Raw genomic sequence first — 27977 nt, 5'->3', positions numbered from 1 at the left:
GGGCCCTACAGGACAACTACTTCCGTGTTTCCCTGTAAATAAGACATCCTCCGAAAATAAGACCTAGCGCATGGAAAGATAAGACATCCCCTGAAAATAAGACCTAGCGCAACTTTGGGAGAAAAAATTAATATAAGACGCTGTCTTATTTTCAGGGAAACAGGGTACTCAAGGCCATTCTACCAATTGCAGGAGACATAGAAGCTCTACTTAATATACAGAAACAAACACAGGGGAGCAGCCAAATTATGGAGCTAAAGAAACATGTCACAAATGAAAGAGCAGGAAAAAAAATGTTAAGAAAAAATACCAAATGAAATGGAAGCAAATAAAGTATGAGATACAGAGTTCAAAACAATAGTTATAAGGATGCTCAAGGATCTTAATGAGACCCTCAAGGGATGTAGTGAGAATTTCAAGAATCTTAGTGATAATGACAAAGACATGAAAAAGGACCAGTCAGAAATAAGGCATACACTAGCTGAAATAATGATTTACAAGGATTCAACTGTAGAGTAGAGGATTCTGAGAATCAAATTAAGGATTTGGAATATGAGGAAGCAAAAAACACCCAATCAGAAGAGCAAAAAGAAAAAAAAATCCAAAAATATGAAGATAGTGTAACAACATCAAGCACACCAACATTCACATTATGGGGTGCTAGAAGGAGATGAGAGAGACTCTGCAAGATATTGAAAACCTATTTGAAGAAATGATAACATAAAACTTCCCCTACCTGGTGAAAGAAATAGACACACAAGTACAGGAAGTGCAGAGTCACAAACAAGAGGAACCCAAAGAGACCCACACCAAGACACATCATAATTAAAATACCAAGGATTAAACACAAAGAGAGAATCTTAAAAGCAGCAAGAGAAAATCAGTAAGTTACCTACAAGGGAGCACCCATTTGATTTTCAACTGATTTCTCAACAGAGACTTTGCAGGCCAGAAGGGAGTGGCAAGAAATATTCAAAGTGATGAACAGCAAGGACCTACAACCAAGATTGCTCTATCCAGCAAAGCTATCATTTAGAAGTGAAGGTCAGATAAACAGCTTCACAGACAAGAAAAAGCTAAAGTATTTTACCATCACCAAACCAGTATTATATGAAATGTTAAAGGGTATTCTTTAAAAAGATAAAGAAGAATTAGAAGAAAAGAAGGAGGAGGATGAGGAGGAAAAGGAGGAAGAAAAGAGAAAAATGATAAAAAATATGAAAAATAAAATGGCAATAAATACATATCTATCAACAATTGAATATAAAAATCAAAATAAACTAATAAGATATCTAATGAACAAAATAAACTGATGAATAAAGTAGAATCAGAGGCATGAAAACATGGAACAGAATGAGGACTTTCAGAAGGAAACATGAAAAGAGCAGAAAAAAAAATGTTAAGGAAGAGATTAACCAAAGAATTTATAAGCATATATGCATTACCTATGGACAGACAATAGGGTGGTGAAGCCTTGGGGCAGGGCAGGAACCAATGGAGGAGGGCAATGGAGGGAAAAAGAGGGGGCACATATAATATTCTCAACAAGAAAAAATTTTAAAATTAATAATAAAATTGTATTTCACACAGAGTAAAAATAAATAAAAATGAACACTATGACTAGGCAGAGGATCAATATTTCAGAACAGTTTTGTATCCAAGGATTCTAAATATGAATTAGGACTATGTAAATATGAATAGGATCAGATCTATGCAAAGACAAATTTGTTTAAAATTTATAGAAGTTAGAGGAGTCTTGACAGAGTGAACTGGTAGAGATTCAATTTTTAAATAATTTATTTCAAGCATAGTTTCATTGTTCTTTAGGTATTTTAACTTAATTTTATTTTGGGAATTTTGTTTCTAAGCATAAATTAATGTTAATAATCACTCTATTTACCATTAGAGGAGAGAAATGTAAAAGAGTTATTATACCTATAGTACTATTGGATTTTGCCTGTAATATTACTGGGCAGATCTTATCATAAGAAACTCCAAGGTACTGGCCAAACTTTTATCAAGTAATTAATTACCTTTATTGAGGATTAAGGACCAGAGACTCTAAACTAAACTGTATAATTACTGAACATATTTAACATATGTAAATGAATAATGGCAACACATTATTTAAAAAGATCAGGACTGATGTTTGTGAATCTTCTCTAGTTATTCAGAATCAAGAAATGGGCCAAGGGAAAAAAAAAATCGCATACATACACACAAATCTGTGGGCAAAAGGAAATAATGTTTTTTCATTTGCTTATATTTCCAAATGACCTCAAATAAAATATTTGAACTATTAAATCAAGAAACTACAAAACCAAAAGTTGAATATTTATTTAGGAATTTGAGGCTAATCTGTGTTTCTAGATTTAAGATTAGTTTTAAATAGAAAAAAATAGGTTTCATGAAACAGAAATGTTAATAACATAGGCATATTCAGGAATTGGTATTAGAATAACCTTATTCTAGAAGAAATGTTAATAACATAGGCATATCCAGGAAATGGTATTAGAATAACATTTTCTAGAAGAGGGAGAATAACGTACTATTTCTAATTTATAATCGTCAGTAATACAATTTCTTCATAAAAGTACAAGTCTCCAACTGGTAGAAATATCATTGGAAGCTTTCAATAGGTATGCTAGATCATTTCCAGCATACCTCTGGACACAGGAGTGCTATTTTGTAAACAGAATGATGAATACAATTCTACTCCTTTATGATGAATGTAACTCACGCCAATGTTGTATGGCCTGAAAATACAGAGGTGAGGTAGACTCAACCACTCTTTGAGACTCTCAAGCAATAGTTTTTAACTTGAGATCTAGAATATGATTTCAGGGGTCAGTGAACCCTGTGAAATTGTGTACAACATTGTATGTGTACCTCCATGAAGCAACCTGTTCTCACAGGATTCTAAAACTGTTATGGGCCAACACTGTAAGATATCATATCCCATCATGTCATTAGAAATTAGATACATTATTAAAATTCACATAATTGGGCATTATTCTAATCACTGGCACACACTTTTCCACCAGGAGATAGATTTTAAATTCTGTAATCGTGTGACTATTATTTACAACAAATAGAAGAAACACATTAAAAAAATTTACCTGCAAGGTTATCAATTTCTTTTTCCTGTAGCAGACTGACTGCATCATCATCTCCTTCCAGCATAAGTTCTGTCTCTGCATTCTGATTCACTATTGCTTGACTTCTGAATGTTTTCTTTGACTTCACAACATCTTCTTCAGTGCCTAGTCACAAGTGAAATACAATAATATAGGTCATTGTGATTGCTTTGTTTTCAGTGAGTGTTAGACATAATATATTATTTTTCGTAATTATATGCTATATTTACACATTACAAATACAGAGCACTTTTACATTCTTTATCTTGTTCAGTCTTCTAAATAATTGTGAGAAAGAAGGTATAATCTATTACCTTTGTTTTACGGGTGAGGCAACAGACTGACAAAGCTACTTGTCTGTAGAGAGACCTAGCAGTAGGCTGGTGATAGATAAAGGCATCTGGGGTTTCTAATATCACTGCACTTTCTATCAAAAATCTGTATCTCCCCAAAAACTTGGTTTTCTGATCCATAAAATCACACAATTTTACATAATTGTACCTTTGAGTGAATTAGGTAATCAACTGGACAGATCTTTTAAAAATATAAATAGGTATGAGGAAATAAGAAAGCATTCATATCTGAAGGAAAATATGGTTGTTATTGGGAAGTTATAGAAAGGTGGAATTAGGAATAATGCAGACATAACATGTACTTTACAATAGCTATTTCTTTAGCAGTTAATAAAATAGTAGTTTTCTAAAGTGATATGCTGACTTTGTTACATAAAATAGTAAAAATGACCAAAATCCAAACACACAAAAATAAGTCAGAAAAATGCAAATATAGCAAAGTTTACATAGCATTAATAAGTCAATAAATCTGAAGATTAAAAATTAAAATGCATTTGAAACTCTCAAGGATTTGACTGATTAACAAATATTTCAATATTTTCATTCAAACACCTTCTTTGGAAGGTGTCAATGAATCTAAAATTACCTGAACTTCAAGTAATTACATATATAAAATATTTCTACTTCATATCAATCTATTAGGAAGTAAACTTCAGGAGCAGCATTAACTGAGAAAACACTGTCACATCTCATTTGGTGGACATATTCCTGAAAATGGAAGCTTAACAAATCACTCCTATATGGTGGTGTTGTATCATAATTCTAGGGGATGTTATATTGTGTACACATGCAATTACTCTACAAGTTCTGTCATACCTTTGGTCAAAATTCTTGCTGTTTAACAATTAATAATATTTTTGTTCCATTTTCCCAAGCCCAAATAGAGGACTTCTAACAACAGTCCATTAATATCTGTTGATATCTGCTCCGCCATTTTCTTAGAAGTATGCACTATGAAACTTGCACTGTAAAACACTATTAGCTTTTATGCAGCTTGTACTTCTTTTTGTCAGCGACTCAAAGCCAATACTGCTTGCTAAAACATTAACAAATTGACTCAAAAGTAGTCAAGAGAGAAGTAAAAAACACATGTTGAGGAACAGTCATGTCTCAATAGCACTGTAGAGTGTCATTGGCTGAGAGATACAGTCTGTCATCCAAGCTCTTCCTGGATAGTAATATTTAGAGAGCATGGTTAAAATATAGCTTAACAGTATAAAGTATTTATCAAAATATACATTTAACAAAGTAATTGATTGTTAAATGTATATTTTGATAAATACTCCAGAGACAAAAAGTATCAATGCTATACTGAGGCGAGGAGAATTAAATGGGTTATTAGGATGTGCATTCTTCTTTCACTGGCCCATATACAATTCTTATTTCTGGAATAAAATTTGAGGATTGATTGCTGAATGGTCCAGAACCTTATCTCAGTTTTATTTTGTTTTATTTGCTACAAAGTCAGCACAACAGTAATCTTCTGGGTGTTGCTATCTTTATAATGTATTTGCAGCTTTGGTAGTAAACTTAATTGGAGAAATCCAGAGCTTGTATTATCTGAGAACAAAAGAGGCCAATCCAATGATTATTAATCAAGAAGTCTCTCTTGAGGTCTTTACTGTCATGTTTTTACTAGTCACCTTCAACTAGATTCTCTTAATTCCACATTTTCCTAACTGAACAAATCATCTCCTGCTCCTTTACCTCCTCCTATTTTCATCAACGCACTTACTGAGGCCACAAATGTCGAATTTACCCTGCCAGGTGACTGCCACTGTCCCGGCTCAAACCATCATCATTTGACCAAGAGGTCTTCCGTAGCTCCTCATTCACACCATCCTCCATGCTTTTGTCAGTGTGATTACTATACAACACAACTAGGTGAGGATATTTCCATGCTTAATATGGTTTATTAACTATTTCAATCAACACTGAGAGCAAAGATTATATTTTTAGGATAAAGTTTAAACTCCTTAGCATGACTAATCAAGGTTTTTATCTGCTTAGTATTAATTTTACATTATCTTTTATTACTCCCCCATAAACAATCCTGGGCCATTTACAGCTTCCAAAATATGTCATGCTTTCTCAAAGCCCTTTACCTGGGCTTTTATTGTTTCCTCTGTATGGTATGTTCCTTCTTCCTTCCTTTGTTTGGCTAATTTCTGCTTGATCTTCAAAATTCACCTTCTTCAGGTACCTTTCCCAACTAACCCCTTTGTACATTCACAATTCACACAGAACTCAGCCATGCTACACAGGTGCTATCTCTTTTGGTTTTCTTCTGTACTACATTATAGGCTACTTTCTTCCTTTTTAAAAAAACCTTTTTTAAAAATATATATTTTATTGATTTTGTACAGAGAGGAAGGGAGAGAGATAGAGAGTTAGAAACATTGATGAGAGAGAGTCATTGATCAGCTGCCTCTTGGACACCCCCTACTGGGGATGTGCCCGCAACCAAGGTCCATGCCCTTGACCGGAATCGAACCCGGGACCCATCAGTCCCCAAGCCGACGCTCTATCCATTGAGCCAAACCGGTCTCGGCCTTTTTAAAAAAACTTTTATTAGTACCTATTTTATGCTGAATTTATCTCCGAGCCGTAAGATTTTATTTCTTCAGTTTCTTCTGGTATACCTTTTTCTTCTGAGCAAGTTCCTCTTCTAATTTAGGGACAATCTGCTCTTTTTCAGTAAGGATCCTCTCAATGTGGCAGGGAAAGCTCATGTGTGGGTCAATCCACTCATAGGCTCCGTAAATTCTGTGCTGCATCTTAGGAGCTTTGCTCATTGACCAGAGAATCTACATTTAAACCCTTAAACTCCGCATTACTCTCTGCATTTTTAAGTATGTTTAGCAAAAAGTCAAGACTCCTTTTGGAACATTCAATCTGTGTATATCTCCTGTTCGGCCTGGGAACACCTGCCAATTCCACTGTTTTAAGAACAAGTCACCACATTCTTCAGATACGTGGTGACTTGTCTTAGATACATTCCCTTGATGACCTAGGCAGTTTCTTGAGTGATCTTAAAAGTGAACATGAAGATTTGAACCTCTTGATTTGCATAATTTTGTGGATTTGGGGGGTTCAAGTGAATACTGAACCATTTTCAGAAGTCACCTCAGGAAACTTACGGAAAGAGGCCACTATAGACTGATTTCTGTGGTCTCAGTGCCTGCCACCAAGCAGGTGTGTCACAAACGTTTGCTGAACTGAAGTTCAAGTCTACCCACCCCGTGTTCCATTCTCTAATTTTTAAGGTAGGTGTTGTGCTCTTTCCCTTATGCTGCCACTATATCTTATACCAACCCTGCGACTGTAGTGGTTAATGGTATTGTAATTGTTTGCTTGTTATGCCCACATAGTCTGGAAGCTCTTGATGACTCTCAGTCCTTAGTGCACTGCCTGGCACCAAACAAATCCTGATAAATATCAAATAAATGAATAAACTGATACATAAAAATTACCTCTGGTTATTTCTTAATCTGAAGATCCCAGGATATCTTAGAGATTCTTGGTGATTTGACTTCAGATTGGGGGGAAATTCAAGAATCTATGTATTTACACAAAAGGAAATTTGTTTCTTTATATAAAATAGTAAAAAAAAAAAAAAAAAAAAAAAAAAAAAAAAAAAAAAGCCATTTATATACAAGACAGCCTAATAAAGCAAGTTTTTCCTTGTATCACAACCATATGTAATCTTTGTCATTAAAAATTTTTTACGAATGTTACACGGCCCTGACAGTTAGTCAATCCTGGGTTGCCAGATGACTAAGACCCCTCTGCATAGGCAACCCTGCCCCCATTGTTTCTGCTGTATAAATACAGCCATTTCAAAGAATAAAGTTGAGGCTTGATCAGAAAAAAAAAATTTTTTTTTACATAACTCATGTTATTATTAAAAATAAAAACAACCAATAAAAAATGAAGGCGAGCTCTGAAATGTATATTAAGCTTTTTCATTGATCCCCTCTAGTTTAAATCAGTAAAACAAATGTATCTTTAAAATATGTATAGTAAACTAACCCATATCAACACATTGAACTTATCATCCCTGCTGAAGTGTTATTAGTTTGCAGCTCAGTAAACTTCCTGATTTTTATGGTATTGCAGCAAACATTTATCTAAATTAAAGTGTATGAAGTGCAAAAGTGCTTTTCAATCACAATATCTTTTATGAATTAGAGCTTCATTCATCAAAATTACAGGCAGAAAGAGGTAAGGTCTCAGAGGGCTGTCTCATTACAAGGCTTATAAACACTGTCCTTAGAAAGAATTGGTTTAACACCCAACAAATCAAAATCTGATTGGGAAGATAATTTATTTGAGATCATCTATCTTTAGAAGACATGTTGGATTGAGTGCACTTCTTGGCCTTTTTAGCCATTCATCAAGAAATTAACAAGCAAGTACCACAAACCACCAGAATGCCTTAGATTTGAAAATGTGATTTATGTGTAAAGTTGGATAAGATATATATATATATATATATATATATATATATATATATATATATATATATATATAATACTGTTTATATTTAGTTTTATATATTTAAAGTGAGATAAAAGAAATATTTTAGCTTTTACTAATATATGCTTATTTTCTAAGGAAACATTAAAATGCCATAAAATTTGTAAGGTTTTGGAATTTTAAAAATGCCACCATATTATAGATTAATGAAGCAAGATGCAAAATTGCACTTACTTTATTTTCCACATCATGTTACAAATAAATATAGGAAAGCACTGAATACACATTAGGTTTTTCTGTAAAATATATTATGCTTGAAGCTCTGTATGAGTAAATGCTATCCAATATAGAATAGTATATTATATGAATCTACGTAAATCTCCTCTTTCATAAAAACTCTCTTAATAAACAAGGACCCATGTGAAACAAAGTATATTTTAAAAGTGAAATAACAAGACAACTAAAAAAATCTAGTACTGTCACTATACACTAGTATTATCTATATATATATAAAAAGCCAATGACTATAACGGCCATAACAACTATAATGACTAGTCGCTATGATGCCCACTGTGGCCAGTGAACCAGCCTGATCAGGGGGTGGGGCCGGCCAGCTAACCAACCTTGTGGCCCCTCCCCCCTATCAGCCTGTCCCTGATCAGACTCTCTGACCCTGGTCAAGAGCAGTGCCAGCTGGTCAAATACCCGCTTCCTCCCCACCAGCCAGCCCTGCCCCCAATCAGCCTGCCCCACCATGATAGGCCCACAGCCCCTCCCCCTAGCCAATCTCCCCTGATCGCACCCCCACATCCCAATAGGGGGTGGTGCTGGCCAGCCAACTCCTGCAGCCCCTTCCCCTAGCCGTCCCACCCCTTATCATACCCCACACTCCGATAGGGGCAGCGCTGGCAGGCCAACCTCCCGGAGCCCCTTCCCCTCTGAGCTCCACCCCAGATCGGCCTCCCACATCCCAGTCAGAAGCAGGGCTAACCAGCCAACCACCCATAGCCTCTCCCTCGGGCTGCTGGCCCCCAATTGGCACCACCTACCCCAATCATGGGTGGAGCCTGCCAGCCAATCACCTTCAGTCCCTTCCCCCAGCCAGTCAGGCCCTAATCCGACCCTGATCAGGGTGGGCTGGCCACCAACCTCCTACCATCTCCTTCTCCCAACAGGCGCAGCCCTGATTTGCCCCCAGCCAGCTGGACCTCACCCATGCACAAATTCATGCACTGGGGCTCTAGTTACTACTATAATTGTATTACTGTCATTTAAAATACTTCTGTTGTTATTTTAAGTAAGTATGTTAAAATATAGACATGACAAACTAGAGACATTAACTTATCCTTATATATTCAAAGAAAATATCTATAAGCAAAGTCTGGACAAACAAAGTAAAGAAATTATTTTACTTATATGTCCATCATGTCTTTTTCCATTGATAAATATAAACAGTTCAAGTAAACAAAAATGCTACATAGTAGTCACTTTCTCTTTAAGAAATTTTCCTATAGTCAACTTTAAAACATCTATACTAATAAAGAAAAAAAAGTATTTTATAACAAAAGGTAAGCCATAAATTATATAGAGTGTACACCAAAAATATATACACACACTTTGAATAATTTTAAAGGCAGGGTTTATTAAAATATATTTTATTTTCAAAATTGAGCTATCAGCTGTGTATACAAGTGTGTATACATTTTTTGGGGACACCCTGTATGCGTGGCTAATGCACAAAGAGAAAAACAGAATAAACCTGTAACAGTTGGGATTAATATTCTTCCTCCCACCATGCTGTTATAACACTGTTTATATTCTCTACAATGCAATATAAGCCTGCAGATTCCCCACTAGATTGGATACTCTGTGCAGACAGCACATAGACAGGTGCCATAAGGTGTTTGTGAAATTGAAAATAGCTTACATTAAAAATTGTACTCCCCCAACAATTATATTATCCATTTAAAAATATGATTAAATAAAATTAAATAAGCATAAATGTATTTGACATTCAATTTTAATTTTGTGTATGGGTATCATAAGAATATAAAAACTCTTAATATTTTGGGTATTTGAAGGGAAAGAATTGTTTTCTAACCAAAGTTGATACCAAAATTTTATATACATGTAATGCATTTAATCCATACTTCTCTCCCATTATTGGAAGGAGACATATAGGATAAAAATTTAGTCTCATCTTAAATTTATTTAAATCTGAGATGTCAGGAAATCTGATAGTTTCTAAACATCTGGAAACCAGTTCACAAGATGACAATCTTTTTTGAACAAGTTCTTTATAATATCTACCATTCTATAATATATTTTAGCTTTTAAAAAGTGTTTTGACAAAAGTATCCCTATATGGTATAAGATAAAATGCTAAATTTCATTTTCAAACCTACTTTCTTTTAGAAGTATTAATGACATATGAATACTTTGAGGAATTTTAAAGATAAATTTTTCTCATTAAAACTAAAATCAGAGTAATAAATACCTTTACAGAACAGTACTCTTAGTAACTCTAATGATATTATTTAATTTTAATTAAAAGAAAAGAATATAAAATCAATATACCTTTCAACTAATTACATTAGACATGGTGACATGGTCTCATCTATCTATCAATATATGTAAAAGGCTAAGTGACTGACCGAACGTACATCCAGCCATCTGACCATCCAACCAGTCAGTACATATAATGTGCACTGGCAGTCTATAATAATAAAAGCATAATATGCTAATTAGACCAGACAGCCAAACAACCTTCCAGATGAAATTGGGGCTGCAAGGGCTGAGGCAGCCACTGCAACTGTGAGGGCCAAGTCCCTTGCACAAATTTCATTTATCAGGCCCCTAGTTTAAAAATAAAAATTGACTCACACATGCGAGATACATATAAAGCTCTCACTGTGCCAATTGCATGCTTGTGTTTCGATGTGTCATTGTCGATTTTGAATTTGTTTGAAACTTCTATTATAGAGAAAGGGTGAATAGCAATATTAAAATATTTCTTCTAATTAATTTCCTTTCAATGTGCAGGAATCCATGCACCAGGCCACCAGCACATTAATATATATAGATCTATCTATTTACTGAGAAGTTTATAATTTTGAACATTTCAAAAAGAAAAGAATGGTTAATATTATATTAGGAAACACATCACTAAAAAGTTTTATGCCAAACTTAAAGATAAAAGCAGTTGATGCATACATACAACACACTGTACTGTAACAACTGCTTACTAAAAAACAAATACTTTGATTTGTAAATAATTTAAATTTAAAATAAAAATTAAAGTGTGTTTGACTTTGTAGCATAGGCATAATACTTCCTTTTTTAAGAAACATAAATTATAAAAACACAAAAGGACAGACATATTGAATAATGATTAAGACTAAAATAATCCTTTGCTATATAGAACAGGATAAAAAGCAAATAGATACTGCAGTAGAAAAATCCTAATGGTAAAAACTGTTAGTAATACTGAGTAAAAACATTATTAGAAAGAATGACTGGAAGTCTCAAATATTTTTGTTTCCTCTGTTATACCTGATGCTGAGCGAGGAACCTCACTTTATCAACAAAATCATTTGATGAAAATAAGTATTTCGATAAATGAAGTAGACTTCCTATTCAAATAGTTCCTATTTGTTGTTTTAAACACACTTTAAGTAAAAATCTAAGTATTTATTGATTAAATTTAATAAATATAGATAAAAAATCTGTACAATTTAGCCCAAACCGGTTTGTCTCAGTGGATAGAGCATCGGCCTATGGACTGAAAGGTCCCAGTTTCAATTCCAGTCAAGGGCATGTACCTTGGTTGTAGGCACATCCCCAGTGGGGGGTGTGCAAGAGGCAGCTGATCGATGATTCTCTCATAGATGTTTCTAACTCTCTATCCCCCTCCCTTCCTCTCTGTAAAAAATCAATAAAATATATTTTTTAAAAATCTGCACAATTTAGACATCAAGTTCCTATTTTCTTATTGTGGGTATTTTAGGTTGAATGCATTGAATTTAACCATAACTTCTACTTCAATTCATTTTATATTAACAGAGAATATAGTGAATAATACAAAATAGATATTATCTAAACTACCATAAAATTAAAAACCTAGGACCTAAACTGCTTTAAATTTATAATAAATTTGATCAGAAATGGTAATCCTTACCTGAGTCAGTAACTAATGCTTCTTATATAGTCTATTTTAGCACATCATATATCACATAAAATTAGAGTACAGCATCATTTGTGTTTTACCAATGAAGAACTTGTATAGACTTTTGTTTGCTTTTAACTAGCCATAGACATTATGTCTATAGATAGGGTTTTCTCTGAAAAGCTTGAGGAAAATATTTCACTGGTATAGTAATTTCAGTGGTATATGTAGAACTAGCAATATGGGCACTAATTAAGATGAAATATTCTTATAAATTATTCTCAGTAGTAAATTCTTCTTCAGATTAGGTATGCTTGTAAATAATTTACAAGACTATAAGAATTTTTTTTAAATGATTACCTAACATCAACAGTTACTGCTCAGTGGAAAAGGACATCAAGGACACTTGCAAGTAAAAGAATTGGATCAATATTAACGTGATTTTCATTTCATGCTTCCCCAACTCCAGTAAGCTGACAATATACTCTGATTATGTGGACTGCCTCAGAGTAACACAGAAAAGGTTATTAGAGCAAGAGGTGGAAATGGAATGCACTTTTTATATTGACAGGCCTGCTAATAGAGTATACTGATTTTCAAAGACATGCAATGCATTTTTATAATTTGGGTCTGACAGCAAAAATGGAATTTCATTTATTCCTAATTTAAAATATTCATACATAAGCAATATTTCTTAGAGAAGACCAACAAAGCAGATATTCATAAATAGCATTTTTAAACAGAAAAAATGCAATTAAAAAGGTGCAAGAAACTATTATTCAATTTAAGTGAAGTACTATATAAGTATGAAATGCTAACTTAATAATCTTCTTAATGGAGTGAAAGTAGAAAACTGCATTCTGTGCTTTTTAAAGGAAATTTGATAAGCCATATTTTAAGAATATACATGATGGTAAATATAGATTATACATTTTAAAAGTGAATATTACTTAATGTGGTTTTAAATATTTTAAGTAGAATTTTATTATATTAAAAATCACACAGCACACAACTTATAGAAAAATGCTAAAACATATAGAAAACTTTGCTCATTTTAGAACCTCTAGATACCATAAAGAGCTGAGATGATGCATTATTCATCTTTGCAATTGAGCAAAAGCATAGTGTTTGGTCCTTATGTTACAATATACTTAGAAAAAAACTAGCATGGAATAAATAGATCAAGAGTGATAAAGATAGCTATATTTACATGGTTGTCTATCAGTGACCTCCTTTTCCCCCTTTTAAAGATTTTCTACAATAAGCATGTTTGTTTTTAAGAAGAAAGGGAAATGGAAAGGAAGGGAAGGGAGAAAAGAAGGGGGGGAAATAGAGAAACAAGAACAAAGGAAAGAAACCTTGCAACATGAGTCAAGATGGGTAGCTGATAGATGAATAGCAGAATGGAAGGGAGAAAGTTTTGGCAACTCTTGGAATGAAAGAAAAGATAAACTGGACAACTTGAAATAGGGCTGAGAGGGTGGAGGGTGGCATTAACCTGGGGAATGATGCTTGAATTTTCTTTTTAAAACCTGTTGCAAAATTCATTATGGAAAATCTATTTTAAAACCCTGGGAAGTGGAGGTAGGAGATAACTAAATTACTCAGAAACATGGAAAAAATAGTTAATTAACAAAAATTTTCTCCACTTAAAAAAAAAAATGGAAAAGCAGTTATTTAAAGCATTTTAAAAGCACCAAAAACATTTTAAAATGTGTTTTGTTTTAATATATTTTTATTGATTTCAGAGAGGAAGGGAGAGACAGTGATAGAAATATCAGTGATGATAATCATTGATTAGATGCCTTCTGCATGCTCCCCTCTGGGCAAGTGCCATTGGCCAGAATGAAACCTGGGACCCTTTAGTCCGCAAGCCAATGCTTTATCCACTGAGCCAAACTGGCTAGGTTGTTTGAAGAAAAAAGGAGACATACGTAATACTTTAAACGACAAAATAAAATAAAATAAAATAAATAAAAATGTGTTTTCCTAAATGACACAGAATGCGTCATAAATGACTCTATGATAATTGTATTGATATACCTTTATAGATGATAGTCTACAGGAATAGGTCAAAATGTAACAGGTAAATGTAGTCAGGAAATGTTCAATAATGCTCTTGCAGTCAAAAAACACTCCAGCCGAAACCTGTTTGGCTCAGAGGTAGAGCGTCGGTCTGCGGACTGAAAGGTCCCGGGTTCTATTCCGGTCAAGGGCATGTACCTGGGTTGCGGGCACATCCCCAGTAGGGGGTGTGCAAGAGGCAGCTGATCGATGATTCTCTCTCATCGATGTTTCTAACTCTCTATTCCTCTCTGTAAAAAAATCAATATATTAAAAAAAAAAAATGCAATAGCTGACTATTAAAAAAAAACAACACTCCAATTTCTCTATAGCAATACACTGTATGAAAATAATATTTAAATGGAATTTTTGATGAATCTGCCATTTTATTAATTAGCATATTACTTAATTTCTATGGTTTATCATCCTCCTATATAAAAATCCTCTAATGGCTCTCCTTATGAATACCTTCACAATATGACTCCAAACAGCCTTCTTAGTTTCATCTTCATACAATCTTCCCACACTGTCCTCTGTTTCATCACACAGCACCATTTTCCAATCCTTCTACATTTTATGTTATCTTGTGCAGTCCCTTTCTCCACATCTCCATTCTCCCAGTTATTGGCTTGAGAGGATTTTGGTTCATCTTTCAAGTCCAGCTAGAATTTATTTCTTCAGTTAAACAACCCCCTTCACTTTGCTCACACAGCATTTTTAATACATCTTGATGAATATATTTATCATGTTTTATAATAATCCTATAATAAATAGGTAATATGCAAATTGAACCTCATACTCTCACACAAGATGGCCACTCCCATGTGGTCACAAAATGGCCGCCCCCATGTAGTTACAAGATGGCTGCCACAAGGTAGCTGGCAGGGGAGAGTAGTTAGAGACAACCAAGTCAACAGGGGAGGGAAGCTGGGGGCAGGCAGGTCAGCAGGGGAGGGCAGTTGGGGACAACTAGGTCTTCAGGGGAGGACAGTTGAGGGCAACTGGGCCGACAGGGGAGCAGTTAAGCATCAATCAGGCTGGCAGGGGAGTGGTTAAGGGGTGACCAGGCTGGCAGGCAGAAGCAGTTAGGGTCAATCAGGCAAGCAGGCAGGCGAACGATTAGGAGCCAGCAGTCCTGGATTGTGAGAGGGATGTCCAACTGCCGGTTTAGTCCCTGTCCCTGGGTTCGGGCCTAAACCGGCCATTGGACATCCCCCAAAGGGTCCCTGATTGGAGAGGGTGCAGGTTGGGCTGAGGGACACCCCTCCCCAGTGCATGAATTTTGTGCACTGGGTCTCTAGTTATTTATAAATGCAATGGTGTGTATACATTATAAAAAAATTAGTCTAAAAATATAAGCATGATTATAAACAGTTCTATGCCACTCAACAATAAATACATTAATATAATTTCATCAGTTCCTAATCTTTTAACAGTTTTGATGCTCTGAGTGGAATAAAGTACAGACAAAATTATACTTCAGAATTTGAAAATACCATACTCAATAGACCTATTCCGTAGAAATTATATCCTTCAATGCTGCTATTGAAAATGATGAATTACTGTGGGTAAAATACTGTGTATAAACCTTAAAATCAATCAATTATCAATTAAAAATAGCAACTAAAGTGAATAAAATTATGTTAATGTGGATGCTCTAAGTGGAATAGATAGAAGGGTGGGGCAAAAGTAGATTTATAGTTGTGAGTCCATGAAACAAAGTTTATTCTTGTATTCTTATTTCTTAATTATTGTATTATTTTCCAGACAAACAACTGTCAACCTACTTTTGTCCCACTCTGTATAATTCCTGATCTCGCTGGGTTTCTTTTGCACAGGAATATGAAACATCTAAAGTCAAAACATATTCTGAAATCTTTACAAAGTAACCTGTTACCAATTGTAAAATATTGAGGCTACTTAAAGTAGTAAGTTAGGCCTTTTTATATCTCTATGTATTAGTCATTACTACATAATGACCTCTGCCCTTCCCTGCTTACCTAGTACATTCCTGATATTCTCTAGAGGTACTTCATAAGTATTAATTCTTTGAAGTTGATTCTGACCCACTCACTAGACTGGGTTAGTCACTATCTTCCCAATGAACTACTACCTTCCTCTAAGATAACCATTTCTTTCTTTCCACTACACTAGGAGTTTTTAACCTTGCTACTACTGGGATTTGGGGCTGGAGTTTTATTGTGTTTGTTCTGGGGCAGCTGTCCTGTGCATTCATGGTCTATAACGATTAGCTGTCAGTACCACACCCTGACTTCCACCTGCACTGGGAAGCATTACACTAAACTAAAGTAGAAACTGTTTCTCAGTCTCTGAGTCCAGCATCTAGAACATGCATGGCATATAAAAAATAATCAATAAATGTTTTTATTTATTCATTTCTATTTTTATTGAATTCATTGGGGCTACTTTGGTTCACAAAACCATACAGGTTTCAAGTGTACAACTCGTTAAAACATCATTTGCACACTACACTGTGTGCTCATTGTCCCAATCAAAGTTTCTTTCCATCCCATTTTCATCCCTTTTGCCCACCTTCACCTAACCACCACCCTTTCCCTCTAGCTATCACCATACTGGTGTCTTTATCTATGCATTATGTATATATTTTTCAACTAATCTCATCACCTTCTTTCATCCAATCTCTTACACACCCACCCACCCCTCAGACACTTCTCCAAAAAGGACATTCAGATGGCCAACAGACATATGAAAAAATGCTGAATGTAACTAATTATCAGAGAAATACAAATTAAAACCACCATGAAGTATCACCTCACACGTGACAGAGTGACTATTATAAAAAAAAAATCAACAAACAAGTACTGGCCAGGATGTGGGGGAAAGGAAACCTTGTGCACTATTAGTGGAAATAAATGCTTTTAAATGAATAAAATCACTTAATTTCCCCAAATCTGTTTAAAGCCCTGCAATCTGAAGCTTCAACATAAAAACAGAAGAGCTGTTAAATCTTTGTTGATATAAAATGCTATATAAAATCTGTAAAAGGTATTTTATAAGCATTTTTGCTACTATTATATAATATGTTTTGGTTATTTTAAGAGATTATAAAAACCACAGAATGAAGGCCATGTTATAAAAATATGTGAGCCTGTCTTCCACAACCACATCACAATAACAACTTAAATACAGAATAACCATCATTTAGAACTGCCTGAAAGCTGGCTGAATGGAATTCCTAGAACTAGAGAAGTAAAGAAGAAAGAACATTAGACTAGTAGGAGGTGCAACAGTACAGGATAGGCTGGTCTGACACCCATGTGTGCTGTGTTTTTTTGTTTGTTTTTTAACTGGGAGGGAGATCATTTCTGGAGGGGCTTCCCATGAGGAGCCAGGAATCACAGTCCCACACCAGAACCCTAGCCCAGGATTCTGAGCTGGGAAGAGAAGTCCCCTCAACCACAGACTGTAAGAAACAGCATGGATTGTGGTTGCATGACACAGAGGCTGCTGTAGACCCAGGTGTACCATTTAAAGGGCCCATGCATGAACTTACATAGACTACCAGAAATGGGCAGCTTTGGGGAACCAAATATATAGAAGGAGGAGCTGGGTTGTCTGGCATCGGGGAGGCTTTATCCCAGACAGAGATATTCCTTTCTTCCAGACAGAGGTGCTCACCGGGATAATTAGTCCCTTGCTGAAAACTCCCCTTTCGCAGGGATGACTGATGGCCAAATCTGAGTCTCCATCAGATATGCTTGCTCCACCCTGGGGATTTCCTGAGTCCCTGGCCCATCCAATTTGCAGACCCAACCAAGCTGTTTGCAGCAGCTTTTCTATATATATGAATAGACTGTCCTGGCTCAGGCTTTAGACTTTGCTAAAATCTCTCAAACAAGCTGCAGCTGGTGACAGCATGCCCCAAACATATCAATAAAATGCCCAAGACCTGACTTTAGCCAGATTAGCTCGGTGGACAGAGTATAGGAATAGAGCATCGGCCTGTGGACTGAAGGGTCCCAGGTTAGAGTCTGGTCAAGAACACATATCTTGGTTCAAGCTCTTTCTCTGCCTGGGCCCTGGTTGGGGCTCATGCAGGAGGCAACCAATTGATGTGCTTCTCTCACATCAATATTTCCCTCTGTCTTTTGCACTCTCTTTCAATGAAAAAAAATATATATATATATTAATATATATTGATATATCCTTAGGTGAAGATTAAAACAAAACAAATAAAGCTGAAGACCTGGCACTAGCACCAACCTGCCTTGCTTCATAGCTGGGCCTAGCTCAGGCACCTCCAAGACCAATATAAATAGCAAACAGCAGTCTGCAGATACCTTTGTAACTCCTGCTGGGGAGACCCAGGCAGGGGTGGACTTTTCACCTCCCTTGAAGACCCTAGAGCCAGTACACTGTTGGACAGCTTCAAAACATAGTAGATTACAACTCTACACATCCATAAAAGACTCCAAAGCCCTACTGAAGCAAGTGGTTCTCCAAAGGGATGTCTCCTACACAGCAGCTCTCCCACTGTAGTACCAGCTGATCCTCACAGGCAGTTGGCCTGGAGGTCAATTCCTCCCAGTGACACCAACAACAAAGGCTCAACTACAAGACTGTGCACATAGTCCTCACAGGGGCACATCTAGAGTGCCAGCTCAGGTGACTGCGGAGGCTGAGCCACTGAGCCCTACAAGACACTTACTACACAAAGTCATTCTATCAATTCCAGAAAATATAGCAGCTCTATGTAATACATAGAAACAAACACAAGGATGCAGCCAAAATGCAGAGATAAAGAAACATGTCACAAATGAAAGAAATGGAAGCAAGCAAACTACTGGATACAGAGTTCAAAACCATGGTTATAGGGTTACTCAAGGATTTTAATACAAATTTCAAGAATCTTAGTGAGAATGTCAAAGGCAGGAAAAAGGACTAGTCAGAGATTAAGCATATACTAACTGAAATAAAGAATAATTTACAAGGATTCAACAGTAGAGTAGAGGATTCTGAGAATCAAATCAAGGATTTGGAATATGAGGAAGCAAAAAACACCCAATCAGAAGAGCAAAAAGAAAAAAGAATACAAAAAATATGAAGATAGTGTAAGAAGCCTCAGGGACTACTTCAAGTGTACCAACATTTGAATTGTGGGGGTGCCAGAAAAAGAAGAGAGAGAGCAAGATATTGAAAACCTATTTGAAGAAATAATGACAGAAAATTTCCCCTACCTGGTGAAAGAAATAGACTTACAAGTACAGGAAGCCCAGAGAGTCCCAAACAAAGGGGAACTCAAAGAGGTCCACACCAAGCACATCATAATTAAAATGCCAAAGATTAAACACAAAGAGAGAATCTTAAAAGCAGCTAATTACCTACAAGGGAGTGCCTGTTTGATTGTCAGCTGATTTCTCAACACAGGCTTTGTAGGCTAGAAGGGAATGGCAAGAAATATTCAAAGTGATGAAAAGTAAGGACCTATAACCAAAATTACTCTACCCAGCAAAGCTATCATTTAGAATTGATGGTCAGAGCTTCACAGACAATCAAAAATTAAAGGAACTCATCCCTATAAGCCAGCATTACACAAAATGTTGAAAAGTATTCTTTAAAAAGTGGAAGAAGAAAGAGAAAGAAGAAGAAAGAAGAAGAAAGAGGAGGAGGAGAAGGAGGAGCAGGAAAAGAAGAACAGATAAAAAGTATGAATAATAAAATGGCAACAAATACATGTCTTTCAACAATCAAGTCTAAAATAAAAAATAAAAAAATGAACAAGAAATATAATGAACAAATAACCTGGTGAATAAAATAGAATCAGAGGCATGGAAGCATGGAATAGGCTGAGGAATCTCAGAGGGAAGGGTGGAGGGAGGGAAGATCTTACCTAAAGATACAGATAATAGGGTGGTGAAGGGGCAAGGTAGGGACCAGGTACAGGGGCACAATGTGTGTGTGGGGGGGAGAGGGACATCTATAATGAAGTGAAATATGTGACACTGGCACCAAAACAAACTGAAAGATTATTCCCTGCTTATCTTTCTCTACCTCTCTTTTAAAAAATTTACACCATTAACATTTCAAAAAATAATTTAAGCCATAATTTGATTATCTATTCATTATAGATATGGAGAGTCAATTAATAATACACCAATTAAAATAAACTTATCAATGATCAATAATAAGACATTTGCTAGGGTTTCTACACAATACAAACAATAGGTTATTAGGTTAAAAAATAAAATCACCTTTCTCAGATAGAACTGCAAACTCTTTAAAAACTAAATCAGAAAAAATACGAAGTCAGATAATTCAATGCTTCTTTTTCAACAACTGGATTATTGAATTAGTATATTTTTATTCTAAGTGCTTTTCTTATTTTTTGATGACTGCAAGTAACAAATTACAGTAGGCATACATATAACATCAAAACTAATTTAATTCCAGATTCAGTACAAAGCTGCTTTTTATTCATCAAGGTCAAATCTTGGTGGCTTCACAAACTTAAATAAATTAGGTGTTAAGCAGGCACATCTCTGAGGAACCTAAGGATGTTCTCATTTGCAATTCTCAGCATATCTTATTATTTATTGCTAAAGAAATAACTGATTAACTTTGTCATTTTTGCTCCACGTTAGTTTTTCCTCCAACTGAAGCAATCTGTCCTCTTTTGTGATCATTGATCAGACCTATTTAAGATGTTGTCTTTGATCACAGTCATGGGGAGCTTGTCATCTTAAGCTTTGATGAAACATTGCTCCACTATAATTTTATGGAAAGGAAAGAGTCTGAAATGATCATTGACAGTCAACAAAGATGAGCAAACTTACTAAGATTTTGTACTTTTCTTTGACAGCATAATCAGTAAGCATCAGTAATGCACCAAAAGTTAACTAGTATAGGTTTTGTTTAAGCATACAAATATGTATTATACAAAACCCTCCTTTTTCAATCAGTGCTAGCTAATTTTCCATGAAGAAAAAAGCCTTGTAGATCAGAAGATGAATTTATGAGTTTTGAAATATTTTCCTTATCCATTGTTGTGGTCTGATAAATTCTTGGTAATCAATTAAATTTGCATTTGTATTAGATTTTACTTTAGAAAACACATAAAAAACACAGTCAATACATATAATACTAAAACATTAAACACCATGAAAAAAATTATACGCCTCTAGGTTTTTATTAATCTCATTTCAACACCAGAGGCTGAAAGTATATAAAAATCACTCCAAATCTCTTGCAAATGACAACCTCATAAATTATTCAACTCATTAGTATTACTTAGAAGCATGAAAAACTCCATCAGTGTTACAGATGTTTTCCAACTGAAAAAGGTCAACCAAAAGCTTTAATAATGAAATCAAAAGAAAAGCTTTACAAAGTAAATATGAAATAAAAGTAGTGTCCTTATGTTTCCTTGAAAATATATCCAATTGTGATTATTTGATTATTTAAAAGAAATTTAACTATTTGTCTTGTGGCTCAAAATACATTGCCTGAAGAGAAAGTTAAAAAATCCAAATTATGGCTGATTATATCATCTATCACATGAGAGTCCAACTATAATTTAATTAAAATATTTGACTAATTTTAAGGGGGAAAAATCAAATAATTAAAATATTTTCACTAAAACATTAAGTTTGCTAATTCATTTTCATTTACATTATGTTACTACTAGAGGCCCAGTGCATGAATTCATGCACCAGTGGGGTCCCTCAGCCTGGCCTGCGGGATTAGGCCCAAACTGGCTCTCTGATATTTTCTGAGGGGTCCTGGATTGTGAGAAGGCACAGGTCATGCTGAGGGACCCCACCGGTGCACAATCAGGGCAGAAGAGGGATGTGGGAGGTTGGCCAGCCAGGGAGGGACTGTGGGAGGTCAACAGGGTATGTTCGGCCCATTTTGCTCAGTCCCGAAAAGCCAGATCCAAGAAGTAAGTTAACCTACTGGTCAGAGCATCTGCCCCCTGGTGACTAGTGTACGTCATAGCAGGTGGTTGACCAGTAGACTGACTGCCTCCTGGTGGTCAGTGCACATCATAGCAAGTGGTTGAGTGGCCTCAGCCTATCATTAGCATATTACGCTTTGATTGGTTAAATGGATGTCTGGACATTAGCATATTTGGATTTTATTATACAGGATAGGCTCACATTCTTTTTTTAAAAAATAAATCTTTATTACTCAGATTATTACAACTGTTCCTCTTTCCCTCCCCCCACATAGCTCCCTTCCACCCAGTTCACACCCCACCCTATCCCCTTACCCTCCACCCCCAACTGTCCTCATCCATAGGAGTAAGGTTTTTGTCCAATCTCTTCCTGCAAACCCCACACCCCCTTCCACCTGAGAATTGCCAGTCCACTCCCTTTCTATGCCCCAGATTGTATTATATTATTCTGTTCATCAGACTTTTTATTCACTTGATTTTTAGATTCACTTGATAGATATGTATTTGTTGTCACTTTGTTGTTCATAATTTTTATCTTTACCTTTTTCTTCATCTTCCTCTTCTTAAAGAACACCCTTCTGCATTTCATATAATTCTGGTTTGGTGGTGATGAACTTCTTTAGTTTTTTCTTATTTGTGAAGCTCTTTATCTGACCTTCAATTCTAAATAATAGCTTTGCTGGGTAGAGTAATTTTGGTTGTAGGTTCTTGCTATTCATCACTTTGAATATTTCTTGCCACTCCCTTTTGACCTGCATAGTTTCTGTTGAGAAATCATCTGACAGTCATATGGATACGCCCTGGTAGGTAACTAACTGTTTTTCTCTTGCTGCTTTTAAGATTCTCTCTTTGTCTTTTGCCCTTGGCATTTTAATTATGATGTTTCTTGGTGTGGTCCTCTTTGAATTCTTCTTGTTTGGGGTTCTTTGCACTTCCTGGACTTGTAAGTCTATTTCTTTCACCAGGTAGGGGAAGTTTTCTGTCATCATTTCTTCAAATAGATTTTCAATATCTTGCTCTTTCTCTTCTTCTGGAACCCCGCATAATTCAGATGTTGGTACACCTGAAGTTGTCCCAGAGGCTATCTCCATATTTTTGGATTTTTTTTTCCTTCTTGCTTTTACAGTTGGGTGTTTTTTGCTTCTTCATATTTCAAATCTTTGATTTGATTCTTGGGATTCTCTAGCCTGCTGTTGAATCTCTATGTATTATTCTTTTTTTTCTTTTTTTCTCCCAAACTGTATCCAGCTTTATTAAAGATACTTTTCATAAACAATCATTGTATTTCAGGCAAGACGTGGGCAGACAATCATTAACAGTACACAACAATTTTCAAACTCCCTTATTCAATGAACTACCAAAATCAGAAAGCCACTATAAAACCCAATGAAGTCTTAATCTGATGCTCTGAACAGGAAAAGTTTAGAGTGAGGGTTGACATTTCACATTAAACATGTTGTTTAACAACTTTTCACAAGCTGACCCTGAATTTGAAATGAAATGAAATGAAATGAAATGAAATGAAATGAAAATGGCAGAGAATATCAATCTGTAGATCCACAATCTAAAAAAGGAACTGCTTCTCTTTTGAGGAATGTCATTTCAATGGTGACACTGGAAAATCCAGTTTGCCCAACATACTGGAAATCAATTTTTTTAGATCAGATCCCAGTAGGTCTCTGGGCTTAAGACAGCCAAAGTCTATGCTTATAGTGGAGAGGGAGAAAAGGACATAAACATGAATTTTAGTTTTCCCACATGACAAGGTGTTTGTGCCAAGATAGCTAATGTGTGCCAACATCAAGAGATCCCTCCTCCCAGGAACCAAGAGAAAATTTCTCAAAACTAGAAGGGAAAGGTATTTCTCCCCCATGTCAATCTAGCTTTGAAGATATTCTATTAGTACTATATGTCTTTCCCAAAAAAAAATAACAGTGAAGTGTTCTGTGTGCTAACAACACAGCTTAAAAAAAGTAAAACAAAATTCTGCATTTTTACAAAACTTGATTTAAAAAATAGTATTTCAAACTGTACAGTCACCAGAAATACAGTTATCAAAAATGCACATACTTCACTTGGCATCTCCAGCACCTTCAGCTTTCTGTGACTGGTCTGTTTTGGCATCTCCATTATCTGCAGGATTATTTCCACCTTTGCCAGCATCAGCTTTCCCCTTTTTCCTTTCGGTACCTTCTTTACCTTCTTTGCAGGGGCCTTTTTAGGCTTGGGCTCTGGCTTTGGAGGAGCAGGTTTAACTGATAACCTGGCGGATCTTCTCTGTGGTTCATCCTTCACCTTGGCTTTATCTCCTTTAGCATCCCCTTCATCCTTTCTCTTGGGCATGATGGCAATGGTGGCGGGACAACTGAGTGGGACGCAGGGGTGCAGCAGTGTGCAGGCCTTGCTCAGTTTGGGGGTTGATCTCTTCTCCTCACACTGCTCCTGTATATTATTCTTTATTTCAGTCAGTGTATGCTTAATTTCTGATTGGTCCTTTTTCATATTCTTAAAAAATCTCACTAAATTTCTCAGAGGTTTCTAGAAGGTTCTTGAGTAACTTTATAACCATAGTTTTGAACTCTATATCCAGTAGTTTGCTTTCCTCCATTTCTTTCATTTGTGATATGTTTCTCTGTCTCTGCATTTTGGCAGCTTCCCTGTGTTGATAGAGTGGCTTTGAATGCTAGGTGTCCTATAGGGCCCAGTGACTCAGGCTCCCCAATTACCTGAGGTGGATGCACTAGGTGCATCTCTGTGTGGTCTGTGTGCACAGTCTTGTTGTAGTTGAGCCTTGATTGCTGTTGGTATCACTGGGAGGAATTGACCTCCAGGCCAATTGGCTGTGAGGACCAACTGTGTCTACAATGGGAGAATTGCCGTGCGAGAGACACCCTTATGGGACAGGACTTGCTTCAGTGGGGCTTTGATGATCACTGAGTCTGCCTCTTGAGAGTGTCACTTATGGATGTGAAGAGTTGTAATCTGGAATAGTCTGACACTGACCACTGGTTACACTGGCTCTTGAATCTCCAGTCAGCCACTGCCTGAGGCCACCCAGCAGGAGCTACAGAGAGATCTGCAGATTCCTCCTCTTTGTTTGGGGTTTGGAAGTGCCCAGATGAGACCCAGCCATGAATCAATGCAGGCTGCTGCTGTTGGGTCTTTGGCCTTCATTTGGAACTTAGGAGCTCTCTGACCCAGGTGCAGTTTGTTAGGTTTTAGGCTGCGAAAGGACAGGCCATTCACATGCAAAACCTGCTGCACACAGCTTGGGTGAGATTATAAATTGGGTGTGGAGCGGTCTCAGGGAATCACCAAGACAGAACAAACAACAATGGCTGCCAGTCAGCCATGGCCTGGAGAGGTCTCTGGGTCTCTGTGTCCCATGGCCCCAGTGCAGGAACAATGATCGCTGTGAGCACCTCTGAGAGAAAGCCACTGTTGTGTTCTGGCCCAAGGCCAGACAGTCCAGTTTCTCCCCATATGAGTCTAGGTCCGCAGAGTCTCACCCAGAACTGGAGTTCAGAATAATTGGGATCTTGTATCTCCCTTCTGATAGAAAAAAGCGACAGCACACACAGTTGCCAGCCCATTTCACACATACCTTGCACCTCCTACCAGTCTCAATGTGCTTTCTTTCTTTCCTTATAGTTGTAGAACTTCCACTCAGCCAGCTTTCCCATGGTTCTGGATATTTGTTTTGTTTCTTTGTTGAAGTTTTGATGTGGTTGTGAGAGGCAGCAAATTCAGGTGTTTACCTAAGCCACCATCTTGATTGTTCAGGCTCACATTCTTAAAACATAGTGTACTACAGGAACAGATAGACTTGACCAGTGTTCAAATACCAGGGATTGCTTTGATAATCATGTAAATAATCCCTACTTAAGTAATTTAAGATCATTTCCTCAGCTTGTACAATTTTAAAATTCTGAAAACTTTGATCACTATTTCAAATACTTCTAGCTTACTGAAAGTCCATTCATAAAATATTCTTTCATTTCTAAAACATTTTGCTACAATATCAGGGGTCTTCAAACTACGGCCCACGGGCCACATGCGGCCCGCAGAGGAGTCTGATCCTGCCCGCCAGGTTTTTTGGGCAGTGAGCGCAGCCGAGGTGTTACAGTAGGAATTAGTAGTTCATATAGTCCGGCCCTCCAGCTCTCTGAGGGACCGTGATCTGGCCCCCACTTTAAAAAGTTTGAGGACCCCTGATATAGATTAATATAAAAATATTTTGACCAAAGATTATAGCAGTTTCTATTTTCAAGATAGGGTTTTTAGGAAAATTAAGATACTGTAATTATTTAATACAGAGGAAGAAATAAATTGTATTTCAATTTGTTCTTGAAGCTCTTCCAAAACTTGTAGGTTTGTGCTATAATTGTACCCTTTACCTATGTCTATATAAACCATAATATTCAATCATTTGGATCATAGTCTAATACACCACCAGATTTAAAGATACTTAAATACATTTATATGTTTAAAGGCAGGTAGAGGGGGCAGATGAAGGGCTGAGTTTCTTTACTTTTATATAAATGTTCTTACAATATGTGAATATAAAAGCTTTCTTTAAAATATAGAAAAAGTCTTCAAATAAGTTTTTCAACATCTTTGTTTTTAAAAATGTGTTTTTATAGATTTTATACAGAGAGAAGAAGGAAGGAGGAGAGAAATACCAATAGGCTGCCTCCTATACACTCCCTACTGGGCATGTTACTTGACCAGGAATGGAACCGTGACCTTTTTCTGGTGCAAGGAAGATGCTCAATTTCTGAGCCATACCTGCCACGGTTCAATATCTATTTTTATTAGATGAACTACTTTGTAATAATTATTGACTTTTCCTATTTCTTTTGCAGAAATATTTTGTACATAGTTTAGAAGGCAGAGTTTGAAAAAATGTACAATACATTTTCCTCTTGGTGGTTTGTAATTCTTCCTTCTATTTATATGTATGGATCACTTCAGGGAATATTTTCCAGTCACTTCCTCCATATTTGGCTCCCTACTTTCTATTCACTTTCAAAAGTCTTTAGATGCGAACCATGATGAAGGTTGAAGAGTCATGCTCTAGAATTGGTTTTGGGAGTATAATTGTATTAGTTCTTTTTTAGTCTTCCATTAGACAACCTTAAACCTGAGGATGACCACATAATAATTTTGGCCTAAGTACAATGTAGATTTCTTGGATATTTCATAGCATGCATGTGGTCTTTCTTTTAAATATGAATAAATATGAATAAAATAAGAATTTACTCCTCTTTAAATTTATCAAAGAATCCAACAATCAAGAGATAATAGCTTCTGATAATGCTGATGATGCAGTATTTAAAATTCATAAATGAGCCCTAACTGGTTTGGCTCAGTGGATAGAGTGTCAGCCTGCAGACTGAAGGGTCCCAGGTTTGATTCCGGACAAGGGCATGTACCTTGGTTTCGGGTACATCCCCAGTAGGAGGTATGCAGGAAGCAGCTGATCGATGTTTCTCTCTCATCAATGTTTCTAGTTCTCTAGCCCTTCCCTCTCCCTTCCTCTCTGTAAAAAAAAATCAATAAAATATTAAAAAATAAAATAAAATTCATAAACCAAATATGCATTTTAAAATACACTTATATTATATACAGGATATGTTTAGTATCACCTACATTTTTTATCTATTTCAAAATAAGACTATTATTTTAAAATTTAGGTACATTAACAATCGTTATTATGATACTAAAATATGCCTATAAGTCTTAAAAAGGGTTTTAAGGTAAAATATTTTAAAATGTGTTTCTGACAGGCTTTTCATTGGTTTAATACTACAGGTATTTTACAAATTAAATACACAAAATAT

At 36.0% G+C, this 27977-nt stretch overlaps 1 protein-coding gene and 2 pseudogenes across 6 annotated transcripts in view; all 3 read right to left on the bottom strand.

The window, feature by feature from the left end:
• NBEA (neurobeachin) overlaps positions 1-27977 on the bottom strand; it is a 796980-nt gene that overhangs the window by 290194 nt on the left and 478809 nt on the right. For all 4 annotated transcript variants that reach the window (XM_084879290.1, XM_084879291.1, XM_084879292.1 and 1 more), the window contains one exon: positions 3120-3263. In XM_084879290.1, the coding sequence (XP_084735416.1) occupies positions 3120-3263 (144 nt within the window). The remainder of the gene's footprint in view (positions 1-3119; positions 3264-27977) is intronic.
• Positions 6106-6603, bottom strand: LOC311620240 (large ribosomal subunit protein uL22-like; annotated as a pseudogene). Its single transcript has one exon. The product of its transcript is annotated as a large ribosomal subunit protein uL22-like (transcript).
• Positions 22952-24569, bottom strand: LOC311620245 (non-histone chromosomal protein HMG-17-like; annotated as a pseudogene). The gene is made up of 2 exons (XR_014797041.1): positions 24205-24569; positions 22952-23835 (listed from the first exon to the last, which is right to left on the bottom strand). The product of XR_014797041.1 is annotated as a non-histone chromosomal protein HMG-17-like (transcript).

The sequence above is a fragment of the Pipistrellus hanaki genome, assembly GCF_964339955.1.
Source record: "Pipistrellus hanaki genome assembly, chromosome: 3".
In the NCBI taxonomy this organism is placed as follows: Eukaryota; Metazoa; Chordata; class Mammalia; order Chiroptera; family Vespertilionidae; genus Pipistrellus; species Pipistrellus hanaki.
This window is presented reverse-complemented; position numbering and strand designations above follow the sequence as displayed.